The sequence below is a fragment of the Pelmatolapia mariae genome, linkage group LG8, assembly GCF_036321145.2.
Source record: "Pelmatolapia mariae isolate MD_Pm_ZW linkage group LG8, Pm_UMD_F_2, whole genome shotgun sequence".
Taxonomy (NCBI): domain Eukaryota; kingdom Metazoa; phylum Chordata; class Actinopteri; order Cichliformes; family Cichlidae; genus Pelmatolapia; species Pelmatolapia mariae.
Window position 1 is genome coordinate 20,284,049 of NC_086234.1, and position 23,889 is coordinate 20,307,937.

The window sequence follows — 23,889 nt, forward strand, 5'->3', positions numbered from 1 at the left end:
CTTCAGTGAACAGTATGAGATACATATTTTTCTTCCTATTTCTTATTAGGACACGTGACATTCAGATACTGTTCATCTGCCGTAGATAGCTTTTGAGTCAGCAATGCCTTCTTCTGTCCTCCATTTGTCGAGTTTCCTCACATTTGACACCATGCTGAGATATAGCAAGTTTCTGGGTAAAAGCTCAGCTTGTTGGTGCAAAAATACTATTGTACACCTGTCAAACTGTGTTTTATCTTGGACATTTTTCATTCAGTGAACTAAAGAAATGAGAACAGATTAAAAACAAACAAACAACCCCCCCCCCCCCCCCCCCCCCCCAAAAAAAAAAAAACAGGCTGCTTGTAACAAAATGCCCAGAATCTACAAGATTTTAAAAGTTATCTGTTATGTTGTGTAGACACAACACTGGTCAATCCTTTTAGTTTCAACGATTCACAGGTCCATGTTAAGTGGCTTAAACAAAACCACTCTTCTGAAAATGGTCAGGTATGAGGACTGGACTGGAAATGAGTGATCAAGCAGCCAATGTCTAATGAAGAACCCTGCACAGTATTGCAAGTCTGCAAAGGAAGAAGTCTGAGACAAAGCAGAGTTTCTTTTTTTACTATTTTATTGCTTAAACTGCCATCTGGAACAATCTATACCAAAAGGATAAACATCTTTGCACATACAGGAGGTCAAACTAAATACAGGACAGAATAGAAAAAGAATGGTCCTCTTATAATCTGCAGCTCTCTGTGCTGCAGGTCTAACAAACTCACTGAAGGTCGGGCTAGCAGGAGTGACTGACTTCTACTGTAAGCCCAGGTTAGGTAAGCTAAGGCAAACTGGGACGACTGCAGTGTGGCTAAAAACGTTTTGGACTCAAACCAATGATGCAGCTATTTACACAAAAACAATATTCTGACAGAAAGGTGAAACCCTCACCCCTAACGGAGCCATTTCCCAGATGTGTTGTCAGTGGACATAAATCCACAGGTAAGCCACATCCGCAAGGTTTAACCTCAGGGTTAGGGGCATGATGATCAGATTTAAGCGTGAAGAAACATACACTCACATCCATGAGGTCTTCTCACCAACCTGACTACCCTGCAATCGGCACATAAAACCAAACACACATCTCAGCTGTAAGCGAGTACAAACGCTCTGAATGAGAACCAAAAGAAACATGATTACAGGTCATCTCTGTTAACAGACAGTGATGCAGGAATGTAGAGTTAAGCGTAGAATCCAGAAGTCAACATCATGTGATTTGGTAAAGGTTTTTTTTTTTGTCCATTTGTTTTTTTTAAAAAGAAATATTTCATTTTATTATGGCATCTAAATAGTTGTGAAGCAGTTCAGCTAAGGAGTAACAAACCAAATATTCGACAGGGTTCCTGCATCTGCAGGAAGCTGCAGGACTTTTTTTCCTTTCTTTGTTTTTTTTTTTTTTTAAATACACACTTCCATTCATACCAGATCACTGGATGCCTAAAACATCATGCCAGGTAAGCATAGAGAACAGGTCACAAGCTACTCTGATGAAAAGACAGCCACCTTTTCAAATAGGCAATAAGCAATGACACTAGTTTTAAATAAATATCCGCTCGCTCTGCCTGTCAACTCGCCTGTGCCGAGCTGTGAAACAGAAATACTTCAGATGTCCTGAAAAATCCTTTAAAACCGCTTTGTACTCCCCGCTTCGATAAACCTTTAATTATCCCTTTGATCTATTTTAAAAAGTTTTTACCCATGACATTTTACACAATACAATTACATACTGTTTCATCAGTTGACAAGAAGAAGCATTTATTTTTACTTTGTGGCACTGGACACCTAAAATAGAATTTATGGAAAAATAAGTGTTTACAAAAAGACAAAGTTCAACATATTTTTTTTTAAACAATCACCATCACTCCAAACCATAAGTTTATCATTTAGTCAATGATAATAATATAACTAGGATCATTTTAACTATACTATAACATTTTGATTACAAACCATAGCAGAAGAGTGACCAAGTTATTTGGTATATACTAAAGAAACTGAATACTGAAATACACTTAATACTCTTTTTTTTTTGTCTTCCTTTCTTTTTATTTATTTATTTATTTTCCTCAGAGTAGTCAAGGCAGTTCTTGTATGGTCGTCCTATCGATTAAGATGACTACAGGGTGATTACTACTTCCTGTTTGGAACAGAGCACGCATTGCATTCCCACGGCTATGCATCTTTGCATTGAATGACAGTAATCAACATTTGGCACTAGCCTGGTAGCTGCACAATAAAAATTATTTGTTGTACAAGCTCTCTCGAACTAAAAGAGACATTGTTTTCTTGTCGTACCAATCAAACGGTAACCAAAGTCGAGCATTAGATCTTCACGCCCTCTACAGTTTCTCGGTTCTGCTCTCTGTGTGTGTAGTCAAGCTAATTGATGTCCAAAAAAACAAACAAAAAAAAAAAAAAACCCCAACAACAAAGGAAACTTTTCTTCACTTCAGTCTGCAACAAAAAAATAATAATTTTACTGAAAGCGCAATGTAAAGTCTGATTGTCTGTCTCATCAGTCTGAGAACCTTTCAGATCTCCCGCTTCGTATTAAAAAAAAAAAGAAGCTTAATCAGCAAATACATATATAACATAAGTTACATGTGGTGTAACTGTGCCTACAAGGTAGCGTACAGCAGCTGGTACAAGCGCTGGTGAATGGCTAAAAAAAAACAGTCACAGCAGCGTGACCGGTGGGAACAATAACATGATTTGTGTGTGAAATTAAGAGTGGGAATGGGGGAACTGAAATCAAAAGAAAGTGACAGAAAGCAAAAAAAAAAAAGAAAAAAAACCCTAACAAAAAAAGAAAAGCACTGGTGGACCCCTGGGTCTGAAAGGAGAGAAGAAGAGGTGGAGAGGGTGCGGCGGGGGGCGGAGAAGTGAGTGTGAGGAGAAACGCTCCCTCAGACAGACAGCGACACAAAGCTGTTGTACTGTTGGATGTTGCGTTTGAGGATGTCTGAGCAGGGACCCAGGACACGCTCGAAGCGAGGCCGATCGAGCTTGACGCACTTCAGGGGGCCGCGGGCAACCACGGTGGCGGCGCGGGGGCGGTTCATCAGCAGAGCAATCTCACCTGGGGAAAAAAAAATGTCACAGACTTAAAATTCAAAATACATGAAAACATCCTTCAGTGTCACACACAGAGACATGTATACAGAAATATAGTGTTGGTCCTAGTCACAAAGATCTGTTTTTCCACAATTTTTAATGCTCCCTATCTTTTTTTGTTACTTAAAATAAAAAACTACTGAGTTAATGGCATGACACATACTTACATACATGCATATATATATACATATATATATATATAAATAAAAGACTCCTGTGTAACACTTTAGTTCTTACCAAAGTAGTCTGATGGTCCTAATCTCCCAACTTCCACAAACTCCTCATTCTCTGAGCGACGCTGCAACACAGCTGCAGAGCCCTGAAAACACACAAACATCAGCTTGTTTGGTCCTTAAGCTGCAGGATCTAACGTATGAGCGAAAGACAGCATTTCCATAAAAGTGCTTTTAATACATTGATGAATCAAGACTGCGACTAATGAGTGTTTTAGTTGTTTAAAACAATGCTTATTTTGTTCAGTGGTACATTTTTATAAAAACTACAGTAAAGAAAAAACAAAAAAGTTGTAACAACTTCATAACAACCTTAAAACTAAATATGTCCATGTTGGAATAATGCAGATAAAGAAAAACTAGGCTGGAACTGAAATATTCCATAGTGTGGGATTATTCCATTTTTTCCTGTGAATTAACTTTCTGACACTAACAGAGACTGATCATCTGTCAATCACATACATGACCACAAGGGGGAGATATTACTCCAGCCACTTATATTTATTCATAGAGCAGCTTTGCATGATTCAGTTTAAAATTAGTCATATTTATGTCATTTTTTAGCTTTGTGTGGCTCATTAGTTTATGTAAATATGGCAGAAAACCAGGAAAAGCAGGAGCAGACAAGGTCATTCAAGTCATTGACAGATGTTTGATAAAGTAGCCATTTACATTTACAGAAATGTAAAATGTTGCTTGCTGCCAGCAGTACAAGATATAGAAACCAGGTAACCAAAGGAAGCTGAGCAAAGATTCAACTATGATCCCACCCTCTCCCTGCTGGCATGCTGCTAGCACTGATGCTAAACATACTGGTGTGCACTACCAGCAGCAAGACATACTTTAGCCAAAAAAAGAAAAAGAAAAAAAAATTTCAACTGCTGGATATATTTAAAGTGTTGTCTGGGCGTACGCTGCTGTCACACAGCTCTTTCTGAAGAGGAACTGAAGCCTCCATCTCTCTTAAAGCCGTCAGACTTTGATGAAAAAGAAAGCAGTAATTTAACACTGCTGAACACAAAGCTGCTGAAGTTTGTTTGTGTGACTTTAGGACATGAGCACAATTATTGTGTATCGCACTAAAAGCTGTTAAACATCAGAGCTGCACAGGAACCCAGTGTTCGCCAAAGTTAGTTTGGGTCATTTCTGGAATCTGGTTGCTTAAAATAAAGAAAATATGAAAAAGGTCTGCGTGACACCAAGCAAAGCGTTGAAAACACAGCCCACAACTAACCAAACTAACACTTTCATGTATTCCTGTCACCTTAAGAACTGAAAGCTCAGTGAATTACATCAGCCAATCATGTCACCATAGGAAAAGGAAATCCTGTTGTTTCCTAGGGAGGGCTCATGTGACCTAATTAGCTCTGATCCTAAGTACGCACACAGGTCAGAGGTCTGGGGGCAACATAGCGATGAGAGACAACCACAAAGTGTAGAAAAAGGGCTGATTCATAACCAACAGAGAAGTAGAGAAGTGTGTGTTCATGTCATTTTACGTGTTTCCGTTACATTCAAATGCTGAACAGAAATCCAGCTGAGTGTGTCTTCTCCTGTCCTGCACTTCACACTCATGTACATATTTATTCGTTTCTGTTTTCAGAAAACATTTTGATCAGAAAATATTGAGTTGAAAGACACTAACTACAAGGGGAAAACTGCTAACATAGTAATGCACTGCACTGCTGAAATTTAGATTTTTATAGCTGCGAGGTAGTCGAACAAACTCTGCATTCACAAACACTGTGCTGAGAATTTAGCTCTATTCAAAAGTGAAATATCCACACACAAAGAAAGAAGCCACAGAGTGTCTCGTGCATGAGTGTCAGCAGCCGTGCACTCTGACCTCACTGAACTGAATGAGCGCCAAACCACAGATATACAAACGTGTGGCTCAAAAAACAAAATAACGCTTTGAAACTTGAAATATTCTGGAGACAAGTGAGACTAATACTAACATGTCATAAAGCAGTACAACGCGGGACCTTTAATGTGTGTAAAAGGAGACGAATGAATCAAGTGGATACCTCTAAGATGATGAAGAACTCATCTCCGGGCTCTCCTTGCACAACAATCTTTTGTCCATCCTCAAACTGGACAGGCTCCAAGGCATCGGCGACTGTCAGACGCTCCCATTTGTCAAGCGACTCTGAGGAAGGAGAGTAGAGCAAAGTTTAATAATGAGACATAATGATGACAGAATAAAAAACAAACCAAAAAAAAAAAAATCTTCTGAAGGCCTGAACCTGTTACTGTTTTTCTTTTAAAAGTGAGATATTTTTAAAGTTCTTTTCAGGTTATTTTAATCTCAGCAACAGACACAGGTAATGAGCTTCTCTTCCTCTGCTTTAATTTCTGATACGGTTAATTTAAAAACAAATAACCCACCTAAAATGGAGACTTTTCTGAGGAATTCCTCATACATCTTCCTCTTTCTCAAAGTGCTTCCCTAAAAGAGAAGGACATTTTTAAAAAGTGTAAATGTTTAAAAAGAAAAAAACAAAAAACAAACATAGCGTCAAGAATATGCTGGTGGATTAGAAGTGTGAACATGAGAACAATGGCACACCTATAAGAAGAAACTAGCTCAATACAACAGCAAAAGAAAAAAAGAGCAAACAGTGAATCTACAGTACAAGAATAGATCAAAAACATTTCAACTTCAAGCTTTAGAAACGCTAGTCTGCATGAATGACGCAGCCGCACATCTCCTCACCATAAGTATTCTCCTGTAGCTGTCTCTGTCGATGCCCCACAGTTTAACGTTGGTCTTGGCTCTGACAGTAGCCGCTCTTGGGGTGCCGTAGATCAGTGCCAGCTCTCCAAAGCTGCCACCTTCCCCTATGCTGGTCACCCATTCATTGTTCACATACACCTACCGGATTGGAAAAGGAACAAACCAAAGTAAATACTTGCAAATGTTAAATGTGATTTTAAATGAGTCATTTAACAGAGCTACTTAACAATCCAAACACTCACATCCATCTCTCCTTGGTCGATGACGTAGAAATTGTCACCTTCGTCACCTGAGGGCATAAAGCCGAGTCAGTTAGCATGACAGAAAGCCGTGCTATGATTTTGGTTAATGCTTTTTTATGATCAATGCTGACAAGCTGTAATCATACCCTGCAGAATAACGGTTTCCCCAGCAATGTAGGTGACTGGAAACATTGCATCAAATATGTCACTAAATAAAGAAAAGAAACAGAGAGGTTAGCCAGTCATCCAAATCATCCCCACGAATATACTTTTTTAAAATTATAAAATGTATTAAGTCTGGTACCTCCGCTCATTGTCATCCAGGTGTGAGAAGAGAACATTCTTTTCAATAGCTTTGGCCAAGGCAGCCATTGTTTTGTAGTCTTTTGGAATGACCTTAGGAATCAAAAAGAAAGCAGATGTCAGGATGCTGACACAAATATAAATCATATGTGCCATAGCGTCATATCTGCTGTATGCATTTACCTTTCTGACATATGAGGCGGCATCCTCCTCTGTGTAAACCTCTGCGCTGAAGGCGCCTCTCCGCCGGCGGCCCTTTACCACGGGGTTCATGGGCGGAGACACCTCTTCATCACGAGAGTCTGAACGGGAACTGCTGGCCTTCTGCTGGTTCTGAATCTGCTTGGCCTCCTCCTAAATAGGAGGGACAGGACTGAGTCAGTCAGGGAAACAAGATTTATACAGTCACAACTAATTGCATGATAGAAAGCAACGCATCCTACACTCAGGACTCATGGTAATGTTTTCCTCCAGCATGCATCAGATGGGTGTGTTCCTCTATTGCAGACACTACACTTTTGATTTATATGCAATTTATTTGGACTGCAGTTCACATGAGGTGAAATCAGTTTGTTGCATTTGGCTGAATCTGAGCACACAAAAAGCCACTGTGTACCCCTACACTCATCCTGTTGTTTCTATGAGCAGTGAAATGATCAATACGTTTTATTGTCCCAGTTCCACTGGCAGTCACATGTGCACAAGCCACACTTTCCCCTTTCCATCGTTCTGAGGTCGATTTTTGCTTCATCACTCCATATAACATTGTGAAATCTATGAGTTCCACTCTCGCATTTTTGTTTTTGTAAGCTGGACTGTAGCCTTTATGGTGTGATGATTTCACTGGGTCTGAAAATTTTAATAAATCCTGAGAGGTTCTAGTGCAGCCCATTATCCAGTTGTTCATGTGTACGTAACAAGATTTTTCATGTTTTTTGTTACAGGCAGTACAACTTTGAAACATATGCATTTCAATAGGAAGTATGTTTCCTGTTTGCACCATGAATGCTGCTGAGACTCTTCAGAAGGAATTCATGAAACCACATTCTTTTTATAACAAACACTAAGTATTTGTATTGCCCAAAACTGAGGCCCCTAGTGTATAGAAACACAAAAAAGGACAAACAAATTGAGTTTAGAAAACCAACAAAAGTAATTAATATTGTTAATAACTATTTTATGAAATTGTGTTGTCTGGTCTTATTTTAATCATGTGCTGGACAGAAATCTAGACTAGCCATGTGGTTATTTGAAAAAATAAACTAAAAAGAGTCGTCTTTCCCATGCAAATTACATCAACAGTTTCTCTTTTAGATCTAATAGTTTATTTGCATTTGGCAAACCAGATATTTGTAATGTTTTTATTTTGATTCATCATTATTATCTTCTTCTGCTATCATTATTTTGTTACTCTTCATATTGCCAAGACAATTAAACTCATTCTAAGTAGAATAAATCATCTCTAAATCACCTCTGAGCTACTCCTGAGCTCTTTTCAGCAATGAAAACAATGAAATGGCATGGCTCAAGAAACACTTTGGAGCCAAGCGTCCGATTACTTTTTAACCTTTTATAATTCAATATTGACAAAAGCCTCATGTGACAGACTGGCGACCTGTCCAGGGTGCACGCTGCCTCCCACCCTGTGGCAGCTGAAATAGTCCACAGCCACACTGCCATGGTGAATTGGATAAGCGAAAGAAAATAGATAAAAACATGGACGAAAGCCTCAAATGTGCTGAATGTTGAATGTAAATAACTGCAAACCTGAAGAAGAAAAAACTGTGAAACTGTCCATCTATGTATGATCATGACTACAGTTAAAGAAAATAATAATATAAGATAAACAAAATGGTAGCTAAGGTATTATTTCATTTTACTGTTTCTGGAACATAAAAATCTGCAAAAGATCTGACAGTAACCAAACTACTAATTAATTATTTTACTTATTCTCTGTTCCTTCATATGAGCTATTGCTGACTCTGGCTGACAATATTTTACTAATTTTTAGAGTAAACTATAGCATCCACTTCTCAAGAGTTTTCTGGAAGTCTGTTCTCCAAGTGTACATGCACATTTGGTGGGTCTAAAAATGTTTCCACAAAATGTGTTTAAAAAAAAAAAGAAAGAAAGAAAAGAAAGGGGAAAAAGGTATAATATAGGGCTTGTCTGTTTTTCCCCCATTGCATGCTGAACAAATTAAAAATCAAGAACCAACTGTAAATAGAAAAAGGTCAACGTGGGAGGTTAGGTGCTGTCAGCCAATAGCTAATCATTCTGCTTTAAAGTGCTATGAATTTTGGCGTCACTGTAAGTGACACAAATCAGAAGGTAGGTTACAGTAACTGGCAGTAGTACAGTCCAATACAAGGGTGTAAGATGCCCACCCTTCACTGACAAATGGCTTGCATTTGTCCAAGACACAAACATACATTAGCACACAAACCTTCTCCAGCCTCTCGAAGTACTCCCTGAGGAAAGCCATGGGCCTATCTGGCCTGGAGGTGCACAGCTGGACAATGCAGTCCTTCAGCAGCTGTTGAATGTTGTGTTTCTGCACGTACTGCTCACACTCCCTCAGGCTCCGCTCCTCCTCGCTGCTCGTACTTCCAGATGCCATGACGACAGCCGCAACCCTGCTCTGTGACCTCTAACCTTTGTGCTGAGAGGAAAGGAAAAGAAGCATGGTGTCAGATCATCAGCGCACAACACTGAGGACAGAGAGTGACACGAGGTAAAAGAGCCTGAGTGTCTCAATGTGAACTGCACACACAGAAAAATGTGAGAATGTGAGAAAAATGGAGCCGGAGTGAGAAAGCACAGCATGTTGTTTTTGTCACTATGGAGCCCGAGTGCTCCTAATTGTCTGGAGCGAAAACTGGTCATATGATGTGATCACACACAGGCAGACACAACAAAACTAAAACAAGCACACCGTTTTTCTTGGTTTTAATTACACAAAACAGTTTAAGTTTTTTTTTCCCCCAGACTGAATTAAGCCCTCTATCAATGATAGAGCAGCTGGCTAAGGCTGAAACATTATCATAGACAAGGCCTAAATTTAGATGAATGGTGAAATGTGAAACAGGCCAAAAGCAAGCACACATGATTGAGGTTTCAACATTTCACGCCACAATACTGCTGCTGAGCAAAACAGCCTGACAGCTCCTTAGATCATCTGATCAGCCTCTGTGATATAAGTTTCTTCAGACAGCTCTGAGCTTGATCTGGCTATGTAGTCTAAATCAGGAAGGCCTCTAAAGTCCTGATGTAACCCATGTCTGCCATTTAGAGGGGTAAATGAGTAAACAAGTCCTGCGGAGTGAGAGTACAATCTATTCTGTGCCTGCAAGTGTATCGTGCATGTGCAACAGTATAATAGGATTCGGATAATTTCTAATCTGACAAGGCCCAGGGGAGATTACTAGCCATGTTATCAAAGATGAAGCTCGCACAGCCGTTATGCACAGCTAACTACGCTTGTGGTGGAAACTTGGCAGGCTTGCTTTAATCTAAACCCAGCACAGGAATAACTATGTGGTAAACGATACTGTTTTCGGACCAGGTGGTATAAATTAAGAGCTACGGCAACCTCTACTAGGAGAGCTCTCTTGTCTTATGTAATAAGAAAGTCTTACTTTATTTGAAATGTCTTAAAATAGTTACATTTATATTCAAATGTTGATTCTTTGAATCAGCTACTATCCTGCAGCATCACCTAAAACTAACTATGCAATTAAACAAAACAACAGCGAGGCACAATGACCTTGCTAAACAGCAGACAAATGAGCATAGTTGATGATGGATTGTAATAACGCATTTAATGGTTTAAAAAGTGGTGAAATACTACGACCGTTAGAGTCAATATGAAGCAGATGCCCTGTCTGTAACACTGTCTAGGTCAGGAAGGCTTCACGAGAAAGCTGACGGCTGCAGTCAAGTAACTTAAATGAGCAGATTAATGCTAATAAAACGAGCAGCCCGACATATGAAGAAGCAGCAGAAAACCCCTCAAATGAGCAACACGCGTTTTAGAGGTTTGCTAAACTACCTTCGGCCTAGTTTATGTATGTCAGGTTTGATGCCTAGCTCGCTAGCTCCGTGCAAAGGCAAAGCGCTCCTCCAATGACGCCATCTTGAGTTCTAGCATAAACAAACGAGAGACGGAGGAAACAAATTTCACCTATACAGAGGTCATATGTTCCGCGAACCAAAACAACACGAGTACTCACAAGAAACGGTAAAATCCTGCCGAGTCTTTAAACGGTGACTCGGAATGTAAGATATTTCTCAAAGCGCACCGTTACCAGATCCTCCTCCTCTTTTCGATTTTTTTCCCCGAGCCCTGGACCGCTGCCCCACCGGATACGGCTGAGAACCAATCAACAGCCGTCACTGACGTCAATTCTCCTCGTTCTGACATGTGAGCCGGTAACCCGTGGCAACCTTAAAGGAGACCGCACGGAAATCGTGACGTCAAGGAAAAGACAAAGAAATCGATTAATATTTGATTTCAAAAAGTGGTCGTGGTGGCAAAAGCAACAACACTACAAACCCCAGCTACAAGAACAAGTCTTTCATTTAACTTGTAACGGTAAACAACTTTAAAGAAGTAGTATCAGAAGCTGAAGCAGCTACTCATTAGGGAGAAAAATGTCTCATATGAATGTTATTCGTTATTTTTACAGATATAGTGTTATACCTTATTGGGTAATTCAGTAATACTGCATGTATCCACAGATGATATTGTGATAGTGATCTATGGTGAGAGTAGGGAGCAGGTGGAAGAGGTGAGGTGACCATATAATCTGGAGGAAAGGGGAATGAAAGTCAGTGAATAAGAGGACAGGTGTAACAGTGAAGCTGCAAGGAGCAGAGATAGTGAAGGTAGAGTGAGTTTAAATAGCTGGGGTCAACGATCCAAGGCAAAGGACAGTGCACAAGAGAGAAGAAGGGAGTGCAGGCAGGGTGGGGTGGGTGGAGATGAGTGTCAGGGATGATTTGTGACAGAAGGAGCAAGAGTGAAAGGGAAGGTTTACAAGATGTCAGTGAAACCTGCTATTATGCATGATTTGGAGATGGCGACAGTGACAAAAAAGACATGAGACTGAGCTGGATGTGGCAAAGGTGAAGATTTTCAGTGGGAGTGACCAAGATAACCTAAATTAAATGCTATTATATGCTGAACATGGAGCTGCTGCTGGGCAGGAAGAAAAGGAAAAGACTTCAGAAGAGGTTCATGGATGCAGTGAAGGAGAGCATACAGAGGGTTGGTGTGACAGGACGCTAGGGATAAGGTACAATGGAGGGAGATGATCTGCTTCGGCAAATTTATTTTATTTATTATTTATTTAACAAGATTACTGCATGAAAATATTGCCCTGAAATAAAATCAGTGAAATGTTCATACATGTTTGGGTACTGGCATCACTTTCAGGTCACATTTGTATATTATGGATATAACCCTTATTTCAATGGAATCGTGTGTCACTTTAATACTTTTTTTTAATAAGAAATTTATTAATTAATAGGTTTCCTGTTTCCAAACTCTGTTGCTGTTTCTTTTGCAATACTGGGCTATTTATTCACTATTTCAACATCAGTTAAGTATTTAAAAGTCTGAAACTGATGCCAAGCGTGCCACTGAATTTGAAAGCTATTGCTGTCAAAAAGAAAAAAAACTCCCTTATTATCATATATTAAATTAAAGCAGGAAGTCTGCACTTCGCTGCATCTAGACGTGGCTCACAGAGCCAACAATAATGACTCAGTAATGTATTGCACATCCAAGTTTTTAATTTACATTTTTATTTTTGTAAGCATGATAAACGAACATAGACACAACAGAGATGAACAGCCACCGCAAGTAGTAACTAAAGGAGGAAAGACTTTCTTTGGGTCACAGTTTTAGCTTAATAGTAAAAGCTTTAAACTACTTAATCTTTTGTTTGTTTTTATGGTTAATTAGTTGTTTTAAAAACCTGAATTCAATGCTTTAAATAGAAACTTTGAAATATTTAAAAATGTTCTTACATAAAAATATTTTCACATAGATATTATAGTAGTATATTTAATTTCATACTATTTTGTTGTTGTTTTTTTTAAAAAGTAAACTTACCAAAAAATGCGTACTGTAATTAAAGCTGTTGGCGTGTCGCTGGGTTTTCATCCAATCAAATCATCAAAACAATTCCTCGTGACGAGACTGAAAGCAAAACTGGCCAATCACCAGTTTTTCCTGTTAAACGAGCCGCTCGGTTGATTGATAGCTGTTTGCTAAAACCATTCTCGGATTTTTATCAACTTGACCAATAGAAAAGCCAGAGAGGCGTGCAGACTTATGGCTGGAAAGCCAATCACGATGTACCTCAGGGTGACGCATCCTCCCATCAGCTGTTTTTGTTTTCCTGTGTGAACACTAGAAGTTAATAACACAATAATAACAACGGGAGTGTAGCCTCTCCGAAGTGAAACGGTCGTCAGTGAGCTGTTCCTGTTTATCTTTGCTCCCGTTCCGGTTAGCCATAGCAGCACACGCTCCTGTTTACGATGTGCACCATCTGAGCCAGCCTGCCCGGACATTCCTGTCCCCGAAGGGTGTGAGCGTGGCGCTTACAGTCGGGGAGCAGCAAAAGGGGAAGCGGGCTCCGGCGGGGATCGACCCGGGCCCAAGGCCTCCGACCTCTAGAGGAGGGGGAATTCAGCTGCTGGAATGGAGTCACCGGACTTATCCGACGACCCCGGAGTGCATCGAGGTTTCATCTGTGCCTCGTTTAACCAGGACACCACGTAAGCGACCTGCGAGCTGGGCCCTGCATGAACTCAATCTCCTTGATACACCTGACCGTTGCATAATTATTTTCAGCTGCATTTCTATAATGTGGTTTAGTTTCTGATGGGACCTTTTTGCTGCAAAGTGTTTGAGCGCATGCAAAATGAAGTAACCTTTTTGTGTGCACCATTTAAACTTCTAGACGAGAGTCCCATAGAGCTGGATGTGAAGTAGGCCACTGTGTTAATCTTAAAGGCCTATTGCACTTTAGACTAGTCTTTTAGTATTATAACCAAACTTGTAGTAACACAGTTTAACAGTCTCTTGCTTACACTCCCAGGCAACGTGCAGTGCTATTTGTTAATAATGAAAATAAACGGAGCTTTAAGAAAAATCTGCTTTACAGTATCCCATACTGAACCAAGAATTCAAAAAATCTTGATTTTAATGTGTGTCTCCTTAAACAAAGAACTCCTTTGGGTATGCTTCAGGCTAAACAGCCAAATAAGCCTGCTGACCACAATGCTATTGTGCTCCTCTCATCTCCAGCTGAGCTAGGAAGGCAGGCATCTTTATGGAAATTAACCGCTTTTAATGGTAATTGCTTTAAGGCTTTGTTGCCTAAGCATGATAATGACTCAGGTGCCAAAGACTTATGCACATAAACAGATGTTTGCCTGAAATTCTTTGTGGCAGGCTTAAGCTGCCCTAAGCCTAACAAAGTAGTTCTGTGATCTGATAACCATGTCCTAACCCTGTTGACAGTTATGGTCATGCTACTATTGCATCATGGACAATGATGGGTTAGTTATCAGTAGAGCTGTAAGGAAGTCAACTCAGGCCACAGTGTATTATTTTCTTGCTTAGAAAGTAGCTATTACAGCACTGGTATCTATGATCCATTATAACCATTCGCAATGGTTTACAGTATTATACTAGTGACCGTATGTGTCTGTTGGTGTATATTGCTAAAAACATTATTTTTTTTTAAGGTATTCCAATGTATCCAACTTAAATTAAAGGCCGATGGTATACTTTGTAACTACAGTGTTACTAAAAAAAAGCTCTGTATTTGGGTGTGCTTCCATTGTAGCTCTCTATCAGTGGGCACTAAGACTGGCTACCGGCTCTTCTCAGTCACAGCTGTGGACAAACTGGACTGCATCCATGAAGGGGGTAGGAGTGACACTGTTCTTCACTCTCTTTAATCAGCAAACAAGCAAACCTGCATTCTGCCCCCTAAATATGACACGAGTACACAGTGACAGAGGTCTGCACAGCATAGTTTGAGCTGTGGTCATGTTCACCTTAATTTAGGCTGTTCAAGTCATGTTTAGTCTGATGTGCAAGGTAGGTAAACGCAGACAGAGGCGCTTCTTCTTTTTTTTTTTTTTGTACCAAAAGGCTGCCACGAAGACTGGCAGCAAGTCCGATACAGGTCAAACCATTCTCACAGCTCACAAATAGATGGGATATTGTTCACTGTGAATGTACTATGAATGAATTTTGACATGAGGTACTTTCCATAACTTCTCTGAGTAGAAGTATGCAAGTATTCAAGAGATTCATCTGTTTTTTTTTCCCCAGTGGAGTGTCCAGATGTCTATATAGTGGAGCGACTGTTTTCCAGCAGCCTGGTGGTTGTGGTCAGTCTGTCCATGCCACGACGAATGAACGTCTATCACTTTAAGAAAGGCACGGAAATTTGTAACTACAGCTACTCCAACAACATCCTCTCTGTCAGGCTCAACAGACAGGTAAAAACAAGAGCGACGGCTTTGCATACCCCTTTATCATCCCGGTTTGTGCTGATAATTACATGTTCTTGTGCTCGTGTCGCTTTCAACGTCAGCGGCTCGTGGTGTGCCTCGAAGAGTCGATCTACATCCACAATATCAAAGACATGAAGCTCCTTAAGACGCTGCTCAACACACCCACCAACCCCTCAGGTAGACTACAGCTTTTGGAAGAAATTAAAGCTTTGCCTGCTGAAACATGACCAAAAAAAAAAAAAAACCAACTGTTACAGAGACAGCCTGATGCCCAGATGTTGCCAAGTTGTTCTGTGGGCTGGAAGACACTGAAGCATTAATAATAGTAAAGCACCTTTAAAATCTCTTTAGAAAGTTTTTTAATGAAGGCAAAAGAAGGATGCTCAGAAGGTAAAGCCAGTCTGCAATCGCAAACAATAATAGATTAAAAAAAGAAGATAAAATTGATACAAGAAAAAGGGGCATAGAACTGAATGCAAAATGTCAGTAGAAAAAGAACAAAAGCAAAGTAATATCAGAAAGACAGACACATCACATAAAACCTGGTCTATAAAAAAAATGTTTTCAGAAAAGATCTAAGGGAAGTCAGTGAAGCTGCGAGCCGCAAAAGCCGAGAGGCCCTGATGGCAGACACATGGTCACCTTAGAACAGCCAGAAAGGGCTCAGCTGAGATTTTAAGGTTGCCATACTGTTTATGAAGGCTGCATACAGTTCAGATGGGATCAGCATGTCTTTTACGTAGCCTGTCGGGGATTCCAGTTGGCTTTAAAGGTGATTAAGTGATTAAAGAGAGAGTTAGAAGTTACTGTGTGCAGAGAAAATAAATGCAGCTACAATTTGGTTTGACATTAAGCTATCCAATGCAACAAAATATATGCATTTTGTGACACTTGAATAATATATGGGAATATTTGGGGGACTGTAAGGAAAAGTATTATCATATACATGTGTATTAGCTGTGTATTTAATCATACAAGTGGAGTTTACATTACTTTTTTGACTGGAAGCCACTGTGGATACATTTTCAATTTACAAAACAAGCAGACAACAATCATAAAGTCAGCAAATGGATTCTGCTATATCAGTACTGATTAAATGTGACAAGGCGCTTCAGTTCCTGTAACAGTGATAAGAATTTTGCATTTCATAGGCTTTCCAAAGCACTGTGTTTAAAAGAGACATGCAACAGTTGCTTGATCCAATATATTCACAGGCCCAACAGCATTATTCTTTATAAGTAATAAGTCAGATTAGATAATGCATGTTAGCTCCAATAGGCAAAAAAGCAAAATCAGTGATTATGAAAAAAAAAAAAAGATAAAATACTAAATAATCCTCTTGTCTCCTTTATAGGTCTCTGTGCACTCTCCATCAACCATGGCAACTCCTTCCTGGCGTATCCTGGTAGCGCCACCATGGGAGAGATCACAGTCTATGATGCCAACAATCTGGTGAGGCAACAAAGGAAAGAAATGCAGCTGTTTTCATGTCACCTGGAAACCCCATGGGGGAAAAGAGCAGCCTTGTGTTAAAGTGCATTGTTGCCCCTTTAGAGCACTGTGACGCTGATTCAGGCCCATGACAGTCCCCTGGCAGCTCTCACATTCAACGCCTCCGGCACAAAGCTGGCTAGTGCTTCAGAGAAGGTGAGGGCTTGATTTCCTTTTTCACCTTCCTTCTCTTTTATTACACATCAGTCCCTCCTGACCAGGCTTTCCTCCACAGGGTACTGTCATCAGAGTCTTCAGCATCCCTGAAGGACAGAAGCTGTTTGAATTTCGCAGAGGCATGAAAAGGTTATTACTCTTCTTTTCTCGTAGTTTAGGCATTAAGTACTGACCAGCAGTGAGAATCGAAAAAAAAAAGTCAGTGAACAAACATGATTCATAAAGTAGGAAAGAGGTTTAATAAATTTCTCGTGACATGAAGGTGAGCAGTGCAAATGAATCTGGTAATACTCACCAGTTACATGTTTTGGTGAGTAAGATACTTTACTGCTCTTCTGCTCAACAGCCAATGATACATGGCTGCGAATGTGCTGAGTAGGTTCCAGTGTCAGTGACTGACTAACAGTAATGTGAGTGGTGGGGTCATGGAAACATTACACTGTAAGATAGAATGGAGGCTGTCATACACAGTGTTTCAACACTCACACTGCTGTGACCGGACTGTGTGCAAAGGTTTGCAGAGTCATTTCTTATCTCAGACAAAAATCCTTAAAGGCAAAGTCGTGCACGGGCTTTAATAATACATCACTGTAATGTTAGTTTTGGATAACTTAAAAGAAATTAAATCTCAATGCTTTGTTTCTCTTTCTATTTCCTGTGTGTGTTCCAGATATGTTAGTATCAGTTCGCTGTCCTTCAGTGCAGATGCACAGTTCCTGTGTGCCTCGAGCAACACTGAGACGGTCCATATCTTTAAACTGGAGCAGCACAGCCCAAGGTTGACTCTCTCATCCTTTTTCAAGCTTCTTTTTTCAGTCACTCACTATCTAATTTTGAAAAAAAAAGTGTTGAAAATAATATTAATCCTATAGTCCTATTATATAAAGTCATATGTTAATTAATATAAATATTCACAGTCACTTTATTAGGTGCATCTAAAAAAGTAGTTGGCACTGGATTGGACCCACTTTTTCTCTTCAGCATTAATTCTTAATGACAGAATTTCAACAAGGTGAACAGTAGGGTCAGGGTGTTTCTGTGTGGGGTTTGCATGTTCTCCCTGTGTTTGCGTGGTTTCTCTCCAGACACTCTGTCTTAACCCCACAGTCCAAAGACATGCAGTTAGTGGGGTTAGGTTAATTGGTGATTCTAAATTGTGAGTGCAAATGGTTTTCTGTCTCTAAGTGTTAGACTGGGGACCTGTCCAGGGTGTACCCTGCCTCTTGCCCTAACAGCTGCAGCCTTGTATTGGATAACCAGAAGATAATGGATGGATGCTGAAAATATTCCTTAGGTCTTTTGGAGCATATTGACATAATGGTATCACACAGCTGCTGCAGATCTGCCTGCTGGTCAGCTGTAAATCTCCTGTTCGTCACATCCCAAAAGGTGTGAGGCTGGAGGCCATTTGAATACAGCAGACTCCCTGTCATGATCAAGAAAGGGATGGCTTGAGCTTTGAGATATAGGGTGTTATTAGACAATGGTGCATCGTGTATAGGGATGTGCATGCTCAGTAACAATACTTGGATAGGCTGAGTAGCATTTAGATGATGCTCAGTTGTTTCTAAGGGACCCAAAGCTAGCCAACAAAATACTCCCCCACACCATTACATGTGTGGAGGAGTATTTTCTTGGCCAACTTTGCCTAAACCATTGATAAAAGGTAGGAGGAATCAATTTTTTCATGTTGTTTATGCCAAATTCTGACCCTACCATCCAAATATTTCAGCAGAAATTGAGACACATCAGATTTTACAATCTTCTATTGTCCAGTTTTGAAATGTAGCCTCAGTTTCCTGTTCTTAGCTGAAGGAAGTGGCACCTGATGAAGTGGTCTCCTCCTGCTTCAAGGTTTGATGTGTTTTGTGTTCAGAGATGCTCTTCTGCCCACCTTGGTTGTAACAAGGGGTTATTCGAGTTGTTTTTTTCTTCCTGTCAGCTTGAAGCAGTTTAGTAATTTTCTCCTGACCTTCTGACATCAACAAGGCATTTTTACCCAGAGAACTGCTGCTTACTGGACATTTTCTCTTTTTCAGATTTTCTGTAAATTCTAGAGGTGGTAGTGAGAGACAATAACAGCAGATCAGCAGTTTCTGAGATGCCCATCTGGCATCAATAGTCAAGCCCCATTCAAAGTCACTTAAATCACCTTTGTTCCTCTGATGTTTGGTTTGAACTTCAGTAGGTGGCTTTGATCATGACTATATGCCTAAATGGATGAGCTTGCTACCATGTGATTGGCTGATTAGATATTTGCATTAGAACTGGTGTACCTAATAAAGTGGCTGGTGATAACTGATAATAAACCATTATTTAGATGAGTATTATCCTGCTTCACCATTACTATTATTTTATTTTGCATGGGAGACTCACTGACAGTTGAGATGCTTTTGTCTCAAACGTTGTTCTTCCTAACCGGAGTAAATGAATGCCTAGCCCTCTCTGCTATGTTATTATTAAAAACAACACTTTTTTCTAACTCTCATTGCTCCATTATATTATAAAACTGTTATCTCTAGTAGTAATTTAGTCATGTTAAAAGTTTTCTTTCTCTTTAACTACAAAGCATCTTGTTTGATTCCAGCCAAGAGGAGGAGTCCCCTACATGGTCAGCATATGTCGGGAAAATGTTCACAGCAGCCAGTACCTACTTACCTACTCAGGTATCTGACATGATGAATCAGGACAGAGCCTTTGCCACAGTGCGACTCAACATGTTCGGTCTGAAGAACATTTGTGCCCTCGCTATGTAAGAGAACTACAACTATAAAGGTATATTAAAAAAACAAGTCTGTATCTTCAGGTTCATTTATATTGTGTGTGTGTGTGTTGTTTTTGTTGATGTTGTTGTTAGGATTCAGAAGCTTCCTCGTCTGCTTGTGGCATCTTCAGATGGGTATCTTTATATCTATAATGTGGATCCACAGGATGGAGGCGAGTGTGTCCTTGTTCAAAAGCACAGGTGTGTATATCTTAGTGGGATGTACAGGTTATAAATATCCTTATTCTAAATTAAAATGTACACTTATTTTGGTTCCCCTTGAAATACTCTAACTGAAAAGTTTAAGTTTAAAAACATCGTGAGGCAGAAAGAAAGGTGAAGATGAAGATGTAACCATGTGCACTATAATCACATGTTGGAGCTGAAAAGGCTTGAATGCTATGTTTTTGTATCTGTATGCATTTAAACAGTTGTCCATCTTTTGTTGCTGTTTAAAAATCTCACATTGTTGTGTATTCCTGTTGTCGCATTACCTTAGGTGTTAAATCCTATTCAGCCCATTTCTTCCATGCTTCCTCAGGCTCTTTGAGTCCAATGAGGAGCAGGGGGACCAGAAGGAAGAGGAGAACCCAGAGGATGTCCCTCCACAACCAGCTAGCCAAACATATGCTGCCACTGTGGCTCTCCCCACGACCGCACCCTCCTCCACCACTCTAATGGGTAAGATTTAAGGCTGGCATTTAAACATGAGCATAGTCAGTATACTTTAAGTTTAATGGCTATTAAACACAGCTGTAAATTGTGTGTGTATGTTCAACTCTTAGTATTGTTGTCAAGCGACTCCTGTTTAAATGAAGCTTGTTTCTTTATAGTTAAAACCCTAGCCATCCAAATATGATCAGAAATATTTGAAATTTTAAAATGCTCTTTCTTTGCTTCTTTCCAGGGTACTCCGAAGACGGTGGAGCCCAGAAAGGTGAAGTCATCCCCGAGCACGAATTTGCTGAGGGCCCCGTTTGTCTGGATGACGAGAATGAGTTCCCTCCGGTTGGAAACCAGAATAACTGACCAAATTCCCCAGGGTACCCTCCCTGCCCCTGCCCCTGCCCCTGCACACAAACCAGACTTACCTGTTTCTAGTAGGAAGGTTGGACAAAATATTCCTAATGTGTTGCGACATTGTGGCTTCCCAACCCTCTCACAAGTTACCCTGCACACCTAAAGTTAAATCTTGGAAGGATATTACCTTCTGGTATTTCTGTATTTTGTGTACCCATTGTTATTTGTAAAGGATATAGAAAAAAAACACTAAAACAGAGCAGAAGGTCCATTCATCCTAAAGAAAAAAAACCACCAACAGAACATTTGTTCTTTAAGTCAAAGGCTGTCTGAACCATCCTAATGTTAACTCCCATATACTACCACTAACAACAGTGTTAAACATGTTGAAATAATCACTGTGCACAGCTAGAAATTCTGACTTTTATACTACTGTTGAATATATGTATTGTCCAACAACAACTCATTACTATGGTAGCAACCTAAAGGGCAGGTAAGTAGTATGAGCTGACCGACAATACTTAAGCTCAATAATATCCAGGGGTTAAAATAACAAAAATGCTCCTATGGCCTCAGTCACACTAGGAAAAAAAATTGGCAATCTCTAGTTTTTTTTGGGACCAAATACAAATTGTTGACCAACTGGTCACCCAGAGGTTGAGTGTACAGTGCCCTCAACCTCTGAGCGATCGCTTTTGATTGCAAGGCATTTGCACAGGTCGTCTGGGGGGAGGCAACCTCCCTCCAAATTATTTCAGTTGAACTCAAAATTGGCAAACATTTCCAAATAACTTCCAGCTTATTTATAAATGCAAACAGATTGCCAAAATGTTGCAGTAAGTTGCTGCAAGCCGGAGTCAGTCTGCGTGGATGAAAAACTCGTCTGCACCACTATGTTTATTTCTCCAAGTGAGGATACAATGAATCGCGCCAGTGTCAGTTACAAAGATTTGTGGTGGGCAATTCACTGCAAGCTGCACTGAATTTAATGCTGCAAAGCATGTCTTATGTTCAGACTTTCAGAAGGCTAGAGGAGAACCACATATGAGTATACAGCTTGTTATCCTTTTTACAGTGAGTTACAGTGTTTAATCACATTTCAGCGTTGCTTTTTCTCAGCAGCGTGCACACAGAGCAAGATTCATTTTTCTTTCTTTTTCTTTCCTTCCCTCAACAGACACTAATACATACATTACATGTGTCTTTCAAAATGGAGCTATTAGTGGGACTGTGCTAGTGTATTATGGCAGTGTCTGAATGTTATAGTATGTTAGGATTAGTTAAATTAATATTTTATGCTTAACAGATGCCTTAATTCAAGGTTTTCTAACTGTGGGATGTGAGACAGCAGCCCTGGTGCATAACTCCAATTCAGGTTCACAAAGTGTACATAGATTTCAGGTATATGAAGGAAGTGTTTGCAGTGAAGTAAATCTCTGGATAAAACCTGGGCTCCACCTGAACCTCAGTTCTCAGGACCACACAGTCCCCAGTTATCCATAACAAAATAAGAGATCACCCTTATCCGTTTAAAGTCTGAGCAGTTAAATTAAGACAGAAAATTGAGCGTTTATTGACCCTTATAACTCTTTAAAATTAATTAAATATTCATTTTGATATATGAGTTTTAATTTGTATCATGCTTACCACATCTGTGTTTTTCTTTGCAATTTATTTCTTAAAAAATATGTTTTGCAATTTTTTCACGGGGGAAAGAAATCACACTGATGATGTAAGATTCTCCAAAACTCATGTATCAAGTTTGACACACTAGAAGTTAATGTGTTGTAGCATAAACATGTTGATTCTCCTTCCGCCTTCTCTCACTTTTCTCAACTGTCCCACTGTTTTCAGAGCAGAACGTCCCTGAAACCTGAATTCAAACTGTATTGTGTTGTTATTACATTTCTGGTATCCTCATTTTTGAGCCACACAATTACGTTGCTCTTGATACAATGCTGGTCATTAATGGAATGAATTAGCTGCAGCTGTTTGTTTATAAATTTATAACGTTTTCCCAGTCCACTGGTGCTGAGTCCGCCCCTGGCTCCGGTAGGACTGACTGAGGACTGAGGTAGACGGCAACAGATTTCAATTAGGGTATTATTGCATACAGCGCTTAAGTGCCAACTTAACCCTGTTTAATCAAAAATTTATAGCAGACTGACTTCGTCTTATTACTGTTTTATCCCAGTTTTATTGCCAAATCAACGCACCAAAGTTGGTTTAAAGGCAGCAGCTGACCATCGCTTCAAAATGATCCGTGTTTGAAGCGACCATTTCAAAGGCAATATCACTGCAAGTTAATTGCATACAGGCATAATTTTTTTTCCCCGCACAGCAGTCTCCGACCACTGTTTTCCCTAGTGTGACTGGACCCTGGGAGGTATGCTTAAAACTCACCTAAGATTTTACTTCTTAACAAGCCAAGTGCAATGTTAAGTCTTAGGACATTTATCAGGGCCATTCCTGTGTATGGGGCTCCAGAACTTTTCAATCAGTGGTCATAAAAATGTATGATACCTCAGGAGAGACAAGCAGTAGTTCACTCACAAAGAAATTATACATAGATATTATACGATACACTATTTAAATCACGATACATGCCATAAGTATCATATGACTTGCCGATGCAGCTGTGATACTAATTATGGTAGCAATACACGAGACTGAAAAATCCTGCAGAGTCACAAATGTAACCTGATAAAATATTTTGCTCTGTGGGTGCAGCAGTCGACAGCTAAATGCAAAACCTGGGACGAGCTGTGCACGACAAAGCTACAGGTCCATTGATTTCAGTGCAAGCCTAAAAAACGTGTTATTTACTTAATAATTCTGAATATGTTAACATATAAGTCAAGTTATTTTTACATTAATGTATTAAGTATCCTTTTTGTGTAATGTGTTACACATCAACACATAGACCTAACATGCGTAAAATATATGTTAATGGGTTTTTACAGTGTATAATGTGTATATAACATTTCTTTATAGTACTGTTGTAATAAGTAACATAGTAATATGACTTGCCAGAAGGTGGCGCTGTTAGGGCACCTGTAAGCTGCATTGAGCTGTTCAATACTGGACATTTACACCAGAGACTCATTAAATCTCAGAAATGATTTGACCTCTGCAACAAGTTTTGTTTTGTTTGTTTTTTTTATTTGTAATTATATTATAAATGTTTGAATATTATATTAAAAGTCATCAAATATCCAACAAGATAAC

General features: G+C 39.7%; 2 protein-coding genes across 3 annotated transcripts; one reads left to right on the top strand and one right to left on the bottom strand.

Moving 5' to 3' along the window:
• Positions 1-593: 593 nt before the first annotated feature.
• Positions 594-11,039, bottom strand: LOC134632710 (cAMP-dependent protein kinase type I-alpha regulatory subunit). 2 transcript variants are annotated; one of them, XM_063481457.1, is made up of 11 exons: positions 10,898-11,039; positions 9,112-9,327; positions 6,849-7,019; positions 6,667-6,758; positions 6,509-6,570; positions 6,363-6,409; positions 6,100-6,258; positions 5,772-5,832; positions 5,411-5,532; positions 3,388-3,469; positions 595-3,115 (listed from the first exon to the last, which is right to left on the bottom strand). In XM_063481457.1, the coding sequence occupies exons 2-11, from the start codon at positions 9,283-9,285 to the stop codon at positions 2,943-2,945; spliced, it is 1,143 nt and encodes a 380-aa protein (XP_063337527.1). In that variant the 5' UTR covers positions 9,286-9,327; positions 10,898-11,039; the 3' UTR covers positions 595-2,942. The 2 variants fall into 2 exon arrangements, with proteins under 2 accessions (XP_063337526.1, XP_063337527.1); XM_063481456.1 differs by having other exon boundaries at positions 594-3,115; positions 6,667-7,019.
• Positions 11,040-13,020: 1,981 nt separating this feature from the next.
• On the top strand, positions 13,021-23,794 carry wipi1 (WD repeat domain, phosphoinositide interacting 1). Its single transcript, XM_063481464.1, has 12 exons — positions 13,021-13,454; positions 14,531-14,613; positions 15,025-15,194; positions 15,290-15,386; positions 16,564-16,661; positions 16,764-16,856; positions 16,936-17,006; positions 17,548-17,655; positions 19,465-19,629; positions 19,735-19,842; positions 20,183-20,322; positions 20,549-23,794. The coding sequence occupies exons 1-12, from the start codon at positions 13,378-13,380 to the stop codon at positions 20,668-20,670; spliced, it is 1,332 nt and encodes a 443-aa protein (XP_063337534.1). The 5' UTR covers positions 13,021-13,377; the 3' UTR covers positions 20,671-23,794.
• Positions 23,795-23,889: the final 95 nt, after the last annotated feature.

Coding starts and splice junctions, on each gene's coding strand:
- wipi1 (XM_063481464.1), top strand. CDS start 13,378: ATGGAGTCACCGGACTTATCCGACGACCCCGGAGTGCATCGAGGTTTC. Junction 15,195..15,289: donor CTGTCAGGCTCAACAGACAG/GTAAAAACAAGA, acceptor TTTCAACGTCAG/CGGCTCGTGGTGTGCCTCGA. Junction 19,630..19,734: donor AACATTTGTGCCCTCGCTAT/GTAAGAGAACTA, acceptor TGTTGTTGTTAG/GATTCAGAAGCTTCCTCGTC.
- LOC134632710 (XM_063481456.1), bottom strand. CDS start 9,285: ATGGCATCTGGAAGTACGAGCAGCGAGGAGGAGCGGAGCCTGAGGGAG. Junction 7,020..9,111: donor ACTTCGAGAGGCTGGAGAAG/GTTTGTGTGCTA, acceptor CCTCCTATTTAG/GAGGAGGCCAAGCAGATTCA. Junction 5,833..6,099: donor GCTACAGGAGAATACTTATG/GTGAGGAGATGT, acceptor CTTCTCTTTTAG/GGAAGCACTTTGAGAAAGAG.